Raw genomic sequence first — 17,011 nt, 5'->3', positions numbered from 1 at the left:
AAGCAGGGAAAACCACAAGACTATTCAGGTATGACCTAAGACAAATCCCTTAGGGTTATACAGCAGAGGTGGCGAATACATTTCAAGGGATTAGGTCTGATAGAGTGCCTCAGGAACTGCAGACGGAGGTTTGTAACATTGTATGGTGGCAGTGACCAAAACCATCCTAATAAAAAAGAAATGCAAGAAGGCAAAGTGATTGTCTGAGGAGGACTTACAAATAGCTGATAAAACAGGAGAAGTGAAAGGCAAAGGAGAAAAGGGAAAGATATACCCATTTGAATGCAAAGTTTCAAAGAATAGCAATGAGAGATAAGAAAGCCTTCTTAAGTGAATAAAGCAAAGAAATAGAGGAAAACAATAGAATAGCAAAGACTAGAGATCTCTTCAAGAAAATTGGAGATACTGAGGGAATATTCCATGCAAACATGGGCAGAGTGAAAGAAAACGGCAAGGACCTAAGAGAAGAAGATATTAAGAAGAGGTGCCAAGAATATACAGAAGAACTATACAAAAAAGATCTTAATGACCCAGATAACCACAACGTTGTGGTCACTCACCTAGAGCCAGACATCTTGGAATGTGAAGTTAAGTAGGCCTTAGGAAGCATTACTACAAAGAAAGCTAGTGGAGGTGATGGAATTCGAGCTGAGTTACTTCAAATCCTAAAAGATGATGCTGTTAAATTGCTGCAGTCAGTATGCTAGCAAATTTAGAAAAGTTAGCTGTGGCCACAGGACTGGAAAAGGCCAGTTTTCATTCCAATCCCAAAGAAAGGCAATGCCAAAGAATGCTCAAACTACCGTACAGTTCACTAATTTCACATGCTACCAAGATTATGCTCAAAATCCTTCAAGCTAGGCTTCAGCAGTTCGTAAACTGAAAACTTTCAGATGTATAGCTGGTTTTAGGAAAGGCAAAGGAACCAGAGCTCAAATTGTTAACATCCACTATGTCATAGAAAAAGCAAGGGAATTCCAGAAAAATATCTACTTCTGCTTCATTGACTACACTGAAGTCTTTGAGTGTTGATCACAACAAACTGTAGAAAATTTTTAAAGAGATGAGAATCCCAGACCACCTTACCTGCCTCCTGAGAAACCTGTTTGCAGGTCAAGAAGCAGCAGTTAGAAACAAATATGGAACAATGGACTGTTTAAAAATTGGGAAAGGAGTATCTCAAGGCTGAATATTGTCACCCTTCTTATTTAACTTCTATGCAGAGTACATCATGCAAAATGTCAGGCTGGATGAATCAGAAGCTGGAATCAAGATTGCTGGGAGAAATATAAGCAATGTCATATATGCAGATGATACCACTCTAATGGAGCTTCCCAGATGGAGCTGGTTATAAAGAACCTGCCTACCAATGAAGGAGGCATAGGAGATGTGAGTTCAGTCCCTGGATTGGGATGATCCCCTGGGGGCAGGTATGGAAACCCAGTCAAATATTCTTGCCTGGAGAATCCCATGGACAGAGGAACCTGGCAGGCTGCAGGCCATTGGGTCACACAAAGTTGGACAGGTCTGAAGTGACTTAGCATGCACACACCGCTCTAGTGGCACAAACTGAAGAGGAACTAAAGAGCCTCTTGATGATGTTGAAAGAGGAGAGTTAAAAAGCTGTCTTAAAACTCATAGTCATATAGTCTTTATGGACCTATAGTTATATAGGTCCATATAGTCATATAGGTCCATATATCCAAAGCTCTGGTTTTTCCAGTAGTCATGTACAGATGTGAGAGTTGGACCATAAAGAAGGCTGAACACTGAAGAACTGATGCTTTCAAACTGTGGTGCTGCAGAAGACTCTAGAGTCCCTTGGACAATAAGGAGATAAAACCAGTCAGTCCTAAAGGTAATCAACCCTGAATATTCAGTAGAAGGACTGATGCTGAAGCTGAAGCCTCAATACTTTGGCCACCTGATGCAAAGATATGACTCACTGGAAAAGACTGAGAGCAGAAGAGGGCAACAGAGGATGAGATGGTTAGATGGCATCACCGACTCAATGAACATGAGTTTCAGCAAACTCCAGGAGATAGTGAAGTACAGGGAAGCCTGAAATGCTTCAGTCCATGGGGTCGCAAAGAGCTGAACACCACTTAGAGACTGAACAACAATGTGATTACCACCATAATCAAGATGTAAAACATTTCCATCACCCTCAAAATTCTCTCGAACCCCTTTGCAGTCAGTCCCTGCCTCCCTCAAAGCTAAAGCACATTGATCTGTTGTCTATTATTACAAGTTAGATCAGCTTTTTCTAGAATTTCATAGAAGTAGACTAATAAATTGGTACTTGTTTGTATCTGGCTACTTTCACTCAGTATTAATCTTAGTGAATTTTCCATATTGGTGTGTATATCTGTAAATTTTCATTTACATTATTGAGTAGTATTCTATTATATAGAGATATCACAATCTATCTTCACATGTTGACAGGCAGTTTAGTTGTTTCCAATTTTAGCCAGTTTCATTGAAAATGATCTGTTCTTTCATGTACTAGTCTTTGTATGGAGGTGCATTCTGATTTCTTTTGGGAAGAACCTTGGAACTGAGTACTACGCTAAGTTTAATTTAAGAGGAAAATAGTTTGGAGTTCCAGTTATTCCACATCTTCACTAAACTTGGCATTATTGCTATTTTTAATTTTAGCCATTGTAGTAGGTGTAGTTGGTGTTAGTTGGCATTTCCCTGATGAACCTTGGAGTTGTTCATCTTTTATGTGCTTATTGCCATATATATATCTTCAAATCTTCTGCCCCAGTTGAACTGGATTGTTTTTTATTGAATCATAAGTTTTTATATATTCTGAACACAAGTTCTTTCTTGGATACTAGTATTGTGAATATTTTCTTTCATCCTATAATTTACCTTTTCATTTTTTTTTTAACTAGATTTTAGGTGCAGAAGTTTTTAGTTTTGATGAAAGCCAACTATTAGATTTGTTTTAATTTATGACTTGTATTGTTTGTCTTATCAAAATAGTCTTTGACCCTTTTTTCTTCTAGAAATTTTATTATTTTAGCTCCTACAATTAGGTTTATTGACTAACTCAAGTTATATCTTTGTATATGGTGTGAGATATGAGTTGAAATTAATTTTTAATATGAATATTCAGTTGTTCCAGAAGCAGCTGTTGGAAAGACTATACTTTCACCATTGAACTCCTTTGACCATATGTGTGTGTGTATCTATAAAAAGACTCTGTTCTTGTCCATTGATCTATATGTCCATACTTGAGTACCACACTGTCTTCATTATGGTGGTTTAACAGTAAGTCTTGAAGCCAGGTACCATTAGTCCTCCAACTTTGTTCTTTTCAAAATTGTTTTGGTTACTCTACATGTTTTGAATTTCTATATGTTTTCAAACTAACTTGTCAGTTTCTATAAAAACACCTAATGGAATTTTGATTGAGATTATGTTGAATCTATAGATCAGTTTTGGATAGAATGACAATTTAACAATATTGTAGTGTTGCTCAGTCATGTCCGACTCTTTGCCCTCCCATGGACTGTAGCCCACCAGGCTCCTCTGTCCACGGGATTCTCCAGGCAAGAATACTGGAATGGATTGCCATTCCCTTCTCCAGAGGATCTTCCCGACCCAGGGATTGAACCCAGGTCTCCTGCATTGCAGGCAGATTCTTTACTGTTTGAGCTACAGGGAAGACCTAACAATATTGAATCTCCCAATTTATGAACACAATATATCTCTCCATTTATCCAGGCCTTTAATTTCTCCCAGCAGTGTTTTATATTTTAAAATGTACAAGATCTTGTAAATAGTTTGTTCATGTTTTTGGATGCTATTGTAAATAGTATTTTTAATTACAAGTTTTAATTGTTCATTGGGATTTTATAAAAATAAAATTTGAAAATATAGAACATGTATCCTGCAATCCTATTAAACTCATTAGTTGGAGTGACTTTTTATTATAGATTACTTAGGATTTTCTACATAGATGATTATGACAACTACAATTAAAAACAAGTTTCATATATTCTTATCCTACCTGCAGGCCTTTTGTTTTCTTCTCTGTTTTACTATCTAGGATGGTACAATATTAAGTAGAAATGAAAACAGAAGATATCTTTGCTTTGTTTCCAGTCTTAGGTGGTCAGCATTTAATATAGTGTATGTATGATGTTATTGGGCTTCCCTGGTGGCTTAAATGGTAAAGAATCTGCCTGGAATGTAGGAGACCTAGGTTCGATCCATGGGTTGGGAAGATCCCCTGGAGAAGGGATTCTTTCTCATTCCAGTATTCTTTTTTTTTAAATATATATATTTTATTGAAGTATAGTTGACCTGCCGTGTTTCAGGTGCAGAGTAAGGTGATTCGGTTAAACACATACACATATGTAATTTTTGAAACTATTTTCCATTATAGGTTATTATAAGATACTGGCTGTAGTTACCTGTGGTATACAGTACACTTTAGTTGCTTGTTGCATATCTATTTTTTTTTTTACTTAGAAATCTAGCATTCTATTCATACTAAGTCAAACAAGTGTAATCAAAATGTCATAAATTTTTTAGTTAGGCAAAAATTTGTAAGTTTTCTAAAATATATATATTATACATATTTTTAAAAAGAGATGGAGTAATTGAAAAACCTAAAGTAAATTAAATCAGAGCACTGAATATGAAATAGAAAAAGTGAAACAAACTAGATAAAAGTAAAAGATCTTCATATAGTTCAGTTGTTTTTGAATATGGCTGATCATTAGAAAAGTATCTGGAGCTCTGGAGGAAAAAAAAGCAATACCTAGGCATTTGTATTTTTCAAAAAACTCCAAGGTAATTCTGATATGCATCTGGATTTTAAAAAGTGACTACAGGTTTTTCTATTAAACTGTAGTTTTGGTGATAATAGAGTTCTTTCATTTTTCTGTGGACCAATCATGATACTATGGTATTAAGTAAGTAATAGTTATATAATCACAATAGTAAAACATGTTTATCAGTTTTCACAGTCAATAGCCAGACAAAAAATAAAAGATAGTTATAGCTGCAAGCCCTAATGGGAACATGATTAACCTAAACAATATAAAATCATTACATACAGTTTGGGGGCATCAAGCAGAGTGATGTGATAAGTGGAAGTGCTTACATGCACATGCTTCCATACACCCAGGTAGCCTATGTTTTTTGGTTGGTGCATTTAATCCATGTACATTTAAGGTAATTATCAGTATATATGATTTTATTACCATTTTCTTAATTGTTTTGGATTTATTTTCTGTAGGTCTTTCCCTTGTCTTGTGTTTCCTGCCTACAGAAGTTCCTTTAGCATTTGTTGTAAAGCTGGTTTGGTGGTGGTGAATTCTCTTAACTTTTGCTTGTCTGTAAAGCTTTTGATTTCTCCATCAAATCTGAATGAGAGTCTTACTGAGTAGAGTATTCTTGGTTGTAGCTTCTTCCCTTTCATCACTTTATGTATATCATGCATTCCCTTCTGGCTTGTAGAATTTCTGTTGAGAAATCAGCTGTTAGCCTGATGGGAGTTACGTTGTATGTTATTTGTCATTCTTCCCTTATTGCTTTTAATATTTTATCTTTGTCTTTAATCTTTGTCAGTTTTAATTACTGTGTGTCTTGGTGAGTTCCTCCTTGGGTTTTTCCTGCCTGGGACTCTCTGTGCTTCCTGGACTTGGTTGACTATTTCCTTTCCCATGTTAGGGAAGTTTTCAACTATTATCTCTTCAAATATTTTCTCAGGTTCCTTCTCTCTCTCTCTCTCCTCCTTCTGGGACCCCTATAATGTGAATGTTGATGTGTTTAATGTTGTCCCTGAGGTCTTTTAGACTGTCTTCATTTCTTTTTATTCTTTTTTTCTATATTCTGTTCTATGGCAGTGATTTCCACCACTCTGTTCTTCAGGTCATTTATCCCTTCTTCTGCCTCAGTTATTCTGTTGTTGATTTCTTCTTGTGTGTTATTCATCTGTCTGTTCTTTAATTTTTGTAGGTTTTGGTAAACATTTTTGGGATCTTCTCTTGTTTTCTCAGTATTCTGGATCATCTTCACTAACATTATTTTGAATTTTGTTTCTGGAAGGTTGCCTATCTCCATTTAGTTTTTTTCTGATATTTTACCTTGTCTCTTTATCTGGAACATAGCTTTCTGCTTTTTCATCCTGATAAACTTTCTGTAATATATTTTTTCTTCTAGCCACCATGGGACTGTGGTTCTTCTTGCTTCTTCTGTCTGCCCTCTGATGGAGGAGGCTAAGAGGCTTGTGTCAGCTTCCTGATAGGAGGGACTGGTGGTGGGAAAAATGAGGTTTTGCTCTGGTGGACAGGGCCTTGCTCAATAAAGCTAATTCAATTATCTGCTGATGGGTGGGGTTGTGCTCCCTCCCTGATAGCCGTTTGGCCAGAGATGACCCAGTCCTAGGGTCTACAGGCTGTATGGTAGGGTTAACCTCCAAGAGGGCTTATACCATGGGGGACCTTCTCAACTTGCTGCTGCCAGTGCCCCATCCCTGTGGTGAGCTCCTGCCAACCCAGGCCTCCACAGGAGAACCTCCAACACTAACAAGGAAATTTTGATTCAGTCTCCTGTGGGGTCACTGCTTCTTTCCTCTGGGTCTTGGTGCATGCAAGATTTCGTTTGTGCCCTCCAAGACTGGAGTCTCTTTCCCCCAGTCCTGTGGAAGTCCAATAATCAAATTCCACTGGCCTTCAAGGTCAGATTCCCTGGGGATTTCCAGTCCCTTTGTCAGATCCCCAGGCTGGGATGCCTGATGTTGGGTTCAGAACCTTCACAACAGTGGGAAAACTTCTTTGGTATTATTGTTCTGCGGTTTGTGGGTCACTCACCTGGTGGGTATGGGATTTGATTTTATCATGATTGTGCCCCTCCTACCATCTTCCTCCAGCTTCTTTGTCATTGGGCATTGGATATCTTTTTTGGTATCTTTTATCCAGCATTCTCCTGTCAATGGTTGTTCAGAAGATAGTTTTAATTTTGGTGCTCTTGCAGAAGGAGATGAACTCATGTCCTTCTTCTCCATCATCTTCAACTGGAAGCCCACTTTAGCATTCTTGCCTGGGAAATCCCACGGACAGAGAAGCTGGCTGCTACAGTCAATAGGGTTGCAAAGAGTTGGGCACAACTGAGCAACTAACACACACACAGTGGTAGGAGGTTGAGGAAGTCCCCTTCTATTCCTAGTCTACTGGGTTATGTTTTCTTGAGTGGATGTTCAGTTTTTTTCAAGTGCTTCTTTTTTCTGTATTAAAATGATTGTGTGATTTTTCTGGTCATATAGTGAACTGATTAGTTTTCAGATGTTTCAGTGACCTTGTATTTGTGGGATAAATCTCTTGTTCATGATATATTGTGTTTTTAATATGTTGCTTAATTTGTTAATATTCTGTTAAGGATTTTTGTATTTGTTTATGGGAGGTACTGACCTTTAGTTTTCTTTTTCTTCTCCTGTGATGTTTGTCAGTTTTGGTCTCAATGTAATGCTGATATCATTAAATGCAATAGGAATCATTCCCTCGTCTTATATTTTGAGTTATGTAAAGGTGATATTATTTCTTCTCTTACTGTTTGAGACAGTTCACCAATGAAGTCATCTGGTTTTTTGTGTGTGTATGTTTAAAGGTTTTTAAACTTCACATCCAAATTTAAATAATATAGGATCATTCAGGTTATCTATTCTTATTTCTTTTTAAATGAGATTTGATAATTTGTGTCTTTCAAGGAATACATTTCATTTAAATTATATTTATATCTATAAAGTTAGTCATATTATTCACTTACTATTTTTTAATGTCTGTGGGACCTGTAGTGATTATTCTTGATACTGAGAAGTATATCTTCTCTTTTCCTCAATTTAGGCAGAAGTTGTTCAATTTTATACATTGTTCCAAAGAACCAGCTTTTGTGTTCATTGGCTGCTTTTTAAGTTTTTCTCTTTATCACCTTTTAAACAATTTGATTTAATAAATTGATCATAAACATTTATGACTATATGTTAGCTTTTCCTCTCAATATGTCAGTTATTGCTCATGTTAGAAGTATTAGGATATAGACAAACTCAATAGATTTCAGCATATTTTTGGTTGTCTTCAAAATTCTTAAACATTAATATCTACTGCAAAGGAACCACCCTGATTTATGAAGACTTCCAGCACTTTACTGTAGGATCATGAGGACTTTCGGAGAAGGCAGTGGTAACCCACTCCAGTACTCTTGCCTAGGAAATCCCATGGACGGAGGAGCCTGGTGGGCTACAGTCCATGGGGTCACGAAGAGTCAGACACCACTGAGTGACTTCACTTTCACTTTTCATTTTCATGCACTGCAGAAGAAAATGGCAACCCACTCCAGTATTCTTGCCTGGAGAATCCCAGGGATGGGAGCCTGGTGGGCTGCTGTCTATGGGGTTGCACAGAGTCAGACATGACTGACGTGACTTAGCAGCAGCAGCAGCATGAAGGCTTTTGGACAGTAGCATTTGTTGATTCTACCAACACAAGAAGAATAGTAAAGTTTTATTGCTTAGTACAGTGGGGGTGCTGGTGTAAGTCGCTTCAGTTGTGCCTTACTCTTTGTGACCCTGTGGATTGTAGCCCTCCAGGCTACTATGTCCATGAGATCCTCCAGGCAAGAATACTGGAGTGGGTTGCCATTTCCTCCCTCCAGAATAGTCAGGGTAATTCCCCAGATTCCTTATCAAGTTGAGTCCTGCTGGTATAGTACAAGGTCTCACTTTTATATGATTTGAAGTTAAAATCAATACTTTCAGGATCTTTCTCATGAGCTAATACATTTTTATAAATTCTGAAACCTGTAACTATTTCAGGTAAGTGATGATGATGATGACAGTAATGAAGAGTTATAGTAGTATATTATATACTTTACAGATTCCAAATAACTTCACATACATTTTTTCATTTAACTTTATGATTATTTGTACTGAGAAGTTTTTGTAGATTCACTCAAATCAGTAAACGTTTGCAGAAGGAAAAAGATTTTACAAACAAATATTTTTTTAAAGCTTAAAAAAAAAACTTAAAAGGTGCTAGTGCTTATTGTCATTTAATTACACAGAATTTGTTTCACAAGAGGTCTTCCATATTTAAAAGATAAGATAAAATTCGAACAGAATGCCTCCCCCCACGACCCCCCGCTTTGTTTGATGTTCGTATTTCTGTTAGCTTAGAAGTGCATTTTCTTTAGTTATGCAAGAGGATCAATAACAAGATTAATTCTAATTATTTCTTTACTAATAATCATTTCTTTATAATAATCTCAAAAATGACAGAATGGTCTCTGTTCATTTCCAAGGCAAACCATTCAGTATCACAGTAATCCAAGTTTATGCCCCAACCAGTAATGCTGAAGAAGCTGAAGTCGAATGCATCTGTGAAGACCTACAAGACCTTCTAGAACTAACACCCAAAAAATATGTCCTTTTCATTATAGGGGACTAGAATGCAAAAGTAGGAAGTCAAGAGATACCTGGAGTAACACGCAATTTTGGCCTCAGAGTACAAAATGAAGTAGGGCAAAGGCTAATAGAGTTTTGCCAAGGGAAGGTACTGGTCATAGCAAACACCCTCTTACAATATAAGAGAAGACTACACGTGGACATCACCAGATGGTCAGTACTTTAATCAGATTGATTATATTCGTTGCAGCCAAAGATGGCGAAGCTCTATACCATCAGCAAAAATAAGACTGGGAGCTGACTGTGGCTCAGATCATGAACTCCTTATTGCCAAATTCAGACTGAAATTGAAGAAAGTAGGGAAAATCACTGGACCCCTCAGGTGTGACCCAAATCAAATCCCTTATGATTATACAGTGGAAGTGACAAACAGATTCGAGGGATTAGGTCTGATAGAGTGCCTGAAGAAATATGGACGGAGGTTTGTGACATTGTACAGGAGGCAGTGATCAAGACTATCCCAAGAAAAAGAAATGCAAAAAGGCAAAATGGTTGTCTGAGGGGGCCTTACTAATAGCTATGAAAAGAAGAGAAGCTAAAGGAAAGGAGAAAAGGATATACCCATTTGAATGCAGAGTTCCAAAGAATAGCAAGGAGAGATTAGAAAGCCTTCCTCAGTGATCAGTGCAAAGAAATAGAGGAAAACAATAGAATGGGAAAGACTAGAGATCATTTCAAGAAGATTAGATATACCGAGGGACCATTTCATGCAAAGATGGGCTCAATAAAGGACAGAAATGGTAGGGACCTAACAGAAACAGAAGATTAAGAAGAAGAGGTGGCCAGAATATGCAGAAGAACTATGCAAAAGGGATCTTCATGACCCAGATAACCATGATGGTGTAATCACTCACCTAGAGCCAGAATCCTAGAATGTGAAGTAAAGTGGGCCTTAGGAAGCATCACTACTAACAAAGCTAGTGGAGGGGATGGAATTCCAGCTGAGCTATTTCAAATCCTAAAAGGTGATGCTGTTAAAGTGCTGCACTCAATATGCCAATAAATTTGGAAAACTCAGCAGTGGCATCGGGACTGGAAAAGGTCAGTTTTCATTCTAATCCCCAAAAAAAGCAATGCTAAAGAATATTCAAACTACTGCACAATTTGCACTCATCTCACACACTAGCAAAGTAATGCTCAAAATTCTCCAAGCCAGGCTTCAACAGTATGTGAACTGTCAACTTCCAGATGTTCAAGCTGGTTATAGAAAAGGCAGAGGAATCAGGGATCAAATTGCAAACATCCACTGGATCATCTAAAAAGCAAGAGAGTTCCGGGAAAACATCTACTTCTGCTATATTGACTATGCCAAATCCTTTGACTGTGTGGATCACAACAAACTATGGAAAATTTTGAAAGAGATGGGAATACCAGACCAGCTGACCTGCCTCCTGAGAAATCTGTATGCAAGTCAAGAAGCAACAGTAGTAGACATGGAACAACAGACTGGTTTCAAATAGGGAAAGGATAATGTCAAGACTGTATATTGTCACCCTGCTTATTTAACTTTTGTGCAGAGTACATCATGAGAAATGCCACACTGGTTGAAGCACAAGCTGCAATTGATTCCTGGGAGAAATATCAATAACCTCAGATACACAGACAACACCACCCTTATGGCAGAATGTGAAGAACTAAGGAGCCTTCTGATGAAAGTGAAAGAGGAGAGTGAAAAAGTTGGCTTAAAACTCAGCATTCAGAAAACGAAGCTCATGGCTTCACGTCCCATCACTTCATGGCAAATAGATGAGGAAACAATGGAAACAGTGAGAGACTTTATTTTGGGGGGCTCCAAAATCACTACAGATGGTGACTGGAGCCACAAAATTAAAAGATGCTTGCTCCTTGGAAGGAAAGCTATGACCAACCTAGATTAAAAAACAGAGACATTGCTCTGCCAGCAAAGGTCTGTCTAGTCAAAGCTATGGTTCTTCCTAAGTCATGTATGGATGTGAGAATTGGACTATAAAGAGAGCTACATGCTGAAGAATTGATGCTTTTGAAATGTGGTGTTGGAGAAGAGTCTTGAGAGTCCCTTGGACTGCAAGGAGATCCAACCAGTCCTTCCTAAAGGAGATCAGTCCAGAATATTCATTGGAAGGACTGATGCTGAAGTTGAAACTCCAATACCTTGGCCACCTGATGCGAAGAACTGACTCCTTGGAAAAGACCCTGATGCTAGGGAAGATTGAAGGCAGGAGGATAAGGGGACAATAGAGGATGTGATGGTTGGATGGCATCACCGACTCAATGGACATGAGTTTGAGCAAACTCCAGGAATTGGTGATGGACAGGGAAGCCTGTCATGCTGCAGCCCATGGGATTGCAAAGAGTCAGATACAACTGAGTGACTGAACTGAACTGAATATGCATTAGTAATCAAAGATGATAATCTTTAAATGCCAATTTAAAATAAATTGGTATGTGTTATTCTATGTCATAAATATTTGTACTTTTCCCCGCCAAGTACATGTGGCTGAAGATCAGATGCAACTTAATCTGGTCAATAAGAATTGTGTTACATCAAAATTCTGTCTTTACGTATATACCACAGGGACTTCCCTGGTGGTCCAGTAGTTAAGAATTTGCCCTCCAATGCAGGAGACGTGGGTTTGATTCTTGATCAGGGAACTAAGATCCCATGAGGCAACTGAACCCATATGCCGCTACTAAAGAAGCAATGTGCTTGTGCCACAGCTGCTGAATCCACATGCTCTGGAGCATGTGCCCCATCACTAGAGAAGCCTGTGCACTGCAACGAAAAGACTGCATTTCTCAGTGAAGACCCCCCACAGCTAAACACACACACACACATAAATACAATAGAGGCCTAAATGACATATGGAAAATTCAGTTAGCTATTGTGATTTACCTAAAAGTTCTCACATTTATTCATTTTTAGTCTAAACAGTTGATTATGTAGAGTAAAAAGTTTTACTATGTGGTGAATGGTAAGCATAAGCAAGATGGAGTTGGTAGGTGATACTTGAAGATTGGACCACAGTGCCATATATGACTATTGGCCTCCCCCAAACCCCACGTTTCAAGCTCTTTATGCAAGAAAAGATCACTGTTTTTTTTTTCCTTTCTAGAAAAGTTAAATGTTATTTTTATTTTTAAATGACTCACTTGATCTTATGTATTTTTTGTGACAGGCATCTTCACACAAGGACACCTGGGTCAGGTAGACATCATCTCCCAGTATATTCACTGTGACGAGATCTATGAGGCAGTAAACATCCTGAGTGGTATGAACTGGGACACTCTGGGCCATGAGTGCTTTATCAGCATGTGTGCCATTGTAAACCATCTTCTTAGACAAAAGCTCACGCCAGAGAGAGAAGGTCAGATTTAAAATATATTTCGTAAGTGAGTTTTGTATATACATGAAATATGTTTTATTGAGTTGGTTATTTTTTGAGGATGCTTTGGAGTTGTATTACTGGAACTAAAAAGACAAAAATATTCATGCCCTATTAAACTGACAAAATCAGGTATCAAATAATTACTCCTATATGGTAACTTACTGTATAGTATTTGTCAACATAATAACTTTTCTGTATATACCTGTATTGGAACTCACAATGAAGTCATTGCACATTTCAGACTAAGTTCATGTGTAGAATATGCTCAGATTTTAAACTTTGATGAGGAATTTCATGTACTTTCTAGGGTTTGGAAGACAAAGGGTCCTAAACAAAAATCCTTATTTCTCCTTCACTTTAAACAGTAGTATTTCTCACATCCCAAGTTCTTTGTCCAGACAATAGACTTTACCACTGATTGTGTGTGTGTGTGTGTGTGTGTGTGTGTGTGTGTGTGTGTGTGTGACAGAGAGAATTACAGCTTAGGTTGTTCTTCTTGTTTTCGTTTTAACTTAGACTTCTAATCCCCCTCTACCTTGTGGCTGCCTGGATTTCCTAACCTTCTGTAAATAAGTGATTTTGTCCATAGGATCTCAGATGTTTATTTTCAGAGAGAGATGAGGCACTGTAACCCACCCCCCCGAAAAAAGGGGGGAAAAAAAGTGCCATGTGGAATAATGAAATCAGTTTTTCTATTTTGCAGTATATATTATTTTTATTATGAGTAATTTATTTACTTAATGTAAAATGCATCTAAACATTCTTGAATTTGTATCTTTATTTCAAATGTTTGTGATTAGCATTGACATTAATAGTGGGAAACCATGGCCAGTGAAGATGTTTCTAGAGGTGATTTACAACGTAAAGAAAACAGGAAATATGTCAAAAAGCCTTTATTGGAGAGCTTTTTCCCTCACTGCCTTCTTTCCATATTTATAGATTTTCTTATTCCATTTTATTACATTTCAAAGTAAACATGGTAGATAGTATTCTGTACCTAACCTTCTTTTTAGTAATTTTAGAGAAGAATAATCAGTAAGAACATGTTCTTTCAAGAAGTCTGCATCGTGAGACTTGGCCTCAACTCATAGGAGGCCCACAATATTTATTTAATGTTAATTGAATGTGCTTTTTGGAGGTAGTCCAACACATCTATGGAGATTCCAGTGCGTCTGCAATGAGAAAATGCCTAGCATATGCTTGACCCACAGTAGGTACTCAGTGGATGTTAGTTAAAAAGAAGAGTATAACTTCAGAATTTGGGGGCTCTAAGATTACTGTAATATTTTCACCTGCAGAGTTATCTCAAGTAATTATTTGTTAGTATTGGTATACTCTCAAGATTAGGTAGATAGCAGGGTGCCTAAAGAAAGCCTGTTGTGGTAAGCATAACCCATGTAAGAGATCATAAATTTACAGTTGAGGAAATATGAAGACAACAATATATTGACTCTTACTCAGAACACCATGAAATTGTTAGCACCTTAGTGAATTTATGTTGTAAGATTCCTGTGTAGTAAGTAAGATTATTAGGGAATTCACAAATGGGTATTATCAGGTTCCTGCCTTAATAAAGGATATTATCAAGGAACCATATTGGGTGGATACGGAAATAAAAAATTTGTATGATACACTAGGCTATTAAAATAAAATGCTTTCATGATGCTAGGTTATCAGAATATGTACATTTTAAGTAGATGTATGCATTTTCCCCCAAGTAATTGCAAAACACTTTTCTAAAACATTCACAATTCTTCTCTGTTGAGATTTATTCTATCTGAATCTAACAAATTTGACATGGTAATTTGTTTCCTTTTATTAATGGAGCCCAGTGAGCTCTTTTATTTGTAGCTGGAGCTGTGGTTATCTTCAAGATCTTCATTTCTGCCTTAAACATCAAGCTGGGCTATCTAATGAATCTGTAACTGTGCTGGGAGCTACAAGTATTCCATGTAGGCTCAAACATTTCAGATGTACGAAACATGCTGTCAAGAAAACAAGCAATGGCAAGAGAATCTGGCTTGTTTTCACAATGGCATTGCTGTATTCAATTTTAATCTAAATTGACTGCTGCTTTCAAAGAAAATACCCCCAAAGTTCATCTTACTTTATTGTCTAGATCTGAGATTAAAAAAAGAAATTACCAGCAGCTTAGCAAAGTCCATAGCAATTGCTCTGATGAGGTATTTAATACTTTCAAACCCAAATATACCTAAAAGAGTTCTGCTAAATAAGGATGTTTATTCAACCTAGTGCTAGTAGTGCAAAAAAAATCAGTGGAATCCTACTGTGAGCTGTATTCTCATACAACGCTCACCATTATGGTAATTATATATTTCCCAGTGATTTCTTGGGGGTAACACAACCCCACTGGCATGTCTTGGCAAAAGTGTAAATTAGACAAAAAGTGCCCTTTTCTCCTAATCGCTAGCCCTTTGGCTTATCAAACCTGCTCTCCAGTCCTTCTTTCCTATCAGGAAGTCAGTTGACCAGAGTAGATTAGCATGGGATCCCTCCCAGGGATGTTAACTTTCACCCTTGGACAAAACCAAGAATGTTGTGTTGTTTTGGACAGTATTTAGGAAAGGGAGGGGGATTTTTGATCTTTAAGTTGTAATAAAGAAATATTATTACTCCAATGTCTATTTTTATTTGCATTATTTTTAAAGATATTTCTAATACTGACTCCAAAGCCTAATGTAGTAAGACTAGTTTCCTCCTTTCAGCTAAAGAGAGTAAATGTTGTGCACACTGTGAGTTGATTTTACTGGAAATACTAGTTTCGAATTGTGTTACTCTGATGAGTCACTGTTTTAATTACCCATTTGTGGTGAGAGGTTGATTCATTATGGATTTCTTCAGTTGTGACAGCTTTTTGTTGCTCAGAGTCATTGTCAGCTTTGCTTCAAGTGAAAGTTTATACACAGGTTTGTTTTTGTACCAGCTGTCATATTTTAATTTCATCTTTTCCTGCAACAGGCTCACATTTCATCCAAGTTTGCAAAACCTGACTGACTGCAAACATGAGTATTCTGTTGTAATTGAAGGAGTTTCACTTGTTTTAGTGCTGCTATGTTTGAATTCCACAGCACAGCTTGAGGCAAGCCTTGGAACCTTCTATGCTCCAACAAGACCACTCCTGGATACGACTATATTAGAATACAGAGACCAAATCAGCAAATATGCAAGGAGATTCTTCCACCACTTGCTCAGGTAAATGATAACTTCAGATTAATTAGTGTCAGACTAATTACCTATTTAAGGAACCATCTTCTTTAATTAGAATATTCCATAATATGTCTATCTCTTTTCTAATAGTCTGTCCCTTAAGAGAAAAACAAATCAGCTCTTGATATGCTTTCTTTAATTTGTATTTGTTTTCCTATTCAGGACTATACTGGAGTATCATTGAGGTCTTTTACATCATCAGTACACTTGAGTAAAATTGTCCCTTTAATATGAAAGCAAAAATTACCAGCTTTGTAAAGTTATTTTAAAAATATTAATTGTACTGTTAAGAACAGAGAAATGTTTAATTGCAGCTAAAATAAATGTGCTATAAAGTTATAAGACAGTCTGCTGGTTTGCTTTACTTTCAGAATTACTATAGAGAGATTTGTCCATTGTTTTCCTATATAATGTAGCAAGTTGCTAGCTTCACTGTGTCTCATTTTCTCCCCTTTAAATTCCTTTAATTCCTTTAGTCTTAAGGATTATATGAAAAATTAGGTAGTGTCAAGAAATTACTCTGAGACAGATGCTGTAGAAGTTGAAGGAGAAGAATATAGAGCATATTCTTTATATATAAAATGAAAAAAATGGGTGGAAGATGAATGGATGGATGGAGATAAATAACTAGCCAGTTACTTTAGAGATACACCTAAATATATCAATGCTAGTAGTAAAAACAGGGAAGTGTTTAGAATAAAATTTAGGATATTGTGGAGTGGGTTAAGAGAAATATGAGAGAATAAGCCCATGGGAGCCTCCAAGGTATTAGTAATATTCCTTTTCTTAAAGTGAATGCAGTATATATTAAGGTCCATTAAAAAGTATTTATCTTTTAGCTGAAAGTATACATTTTGTATACTTTATTATATGATATATTTTATAATAGAAAGTAATAGAATTTTCAGTTGCTACATCCAGTCGAACTGGGTTTCAATTT

General features: G+C 37.0%; 1 protein-coding gene across 5 annotated transcripts in view; it reads left to right on the top strand.

Annotated features, from left to right (window-relative positions):
• Positions 1-17,011, top strand: part of WDPCP (WD repeat containing planar cell polarity effector) — a 297,960-nt gene that overhangs the window by 179,324 nt on the left and 101,625 nt on the right. For 2 of the 5 annotated variants that reach the window (XM_061432769.1, XM_061432770.1), the window contains exons 11-12: positions 12,634-12,822; positions 15,933-16,056. In XM_061432769.1, the coding sequence (XP_061288753.1) occupies positions 12,634-12,822; positions 15,933-16,056 (313 nt within the window). Of the gene's footprint in view, positions 1-12,633; positions 12,844-15,932; positions 16,057-16,233; positions 16,528-17,011 lie in introns of those variants that run through there. The other 3 variants (XM_061432771.1, XM_061432773.1, XM_061432772.1) reach the window with 3 other exon arrangements.

Source organism: Bos javanicus, chromosome 11, assembly GCF_032452875.1.
Source record: "Bos javanicus breed banteng chromosome 11, ARS-OSU_banteng_1.0, whole genome shotgun sequence".
Lineage (NCBI taxonomy): Eukaryota > Metazoa > Chordata > Mammalia > Artiodactyla > Bovidae > Bos > Bos javanicus.
The sequence above is the reverse complement of the archived record's forward strand: the minus strand, read 5'-3'. Positions and strand labels throughout refer to the sequence as shown.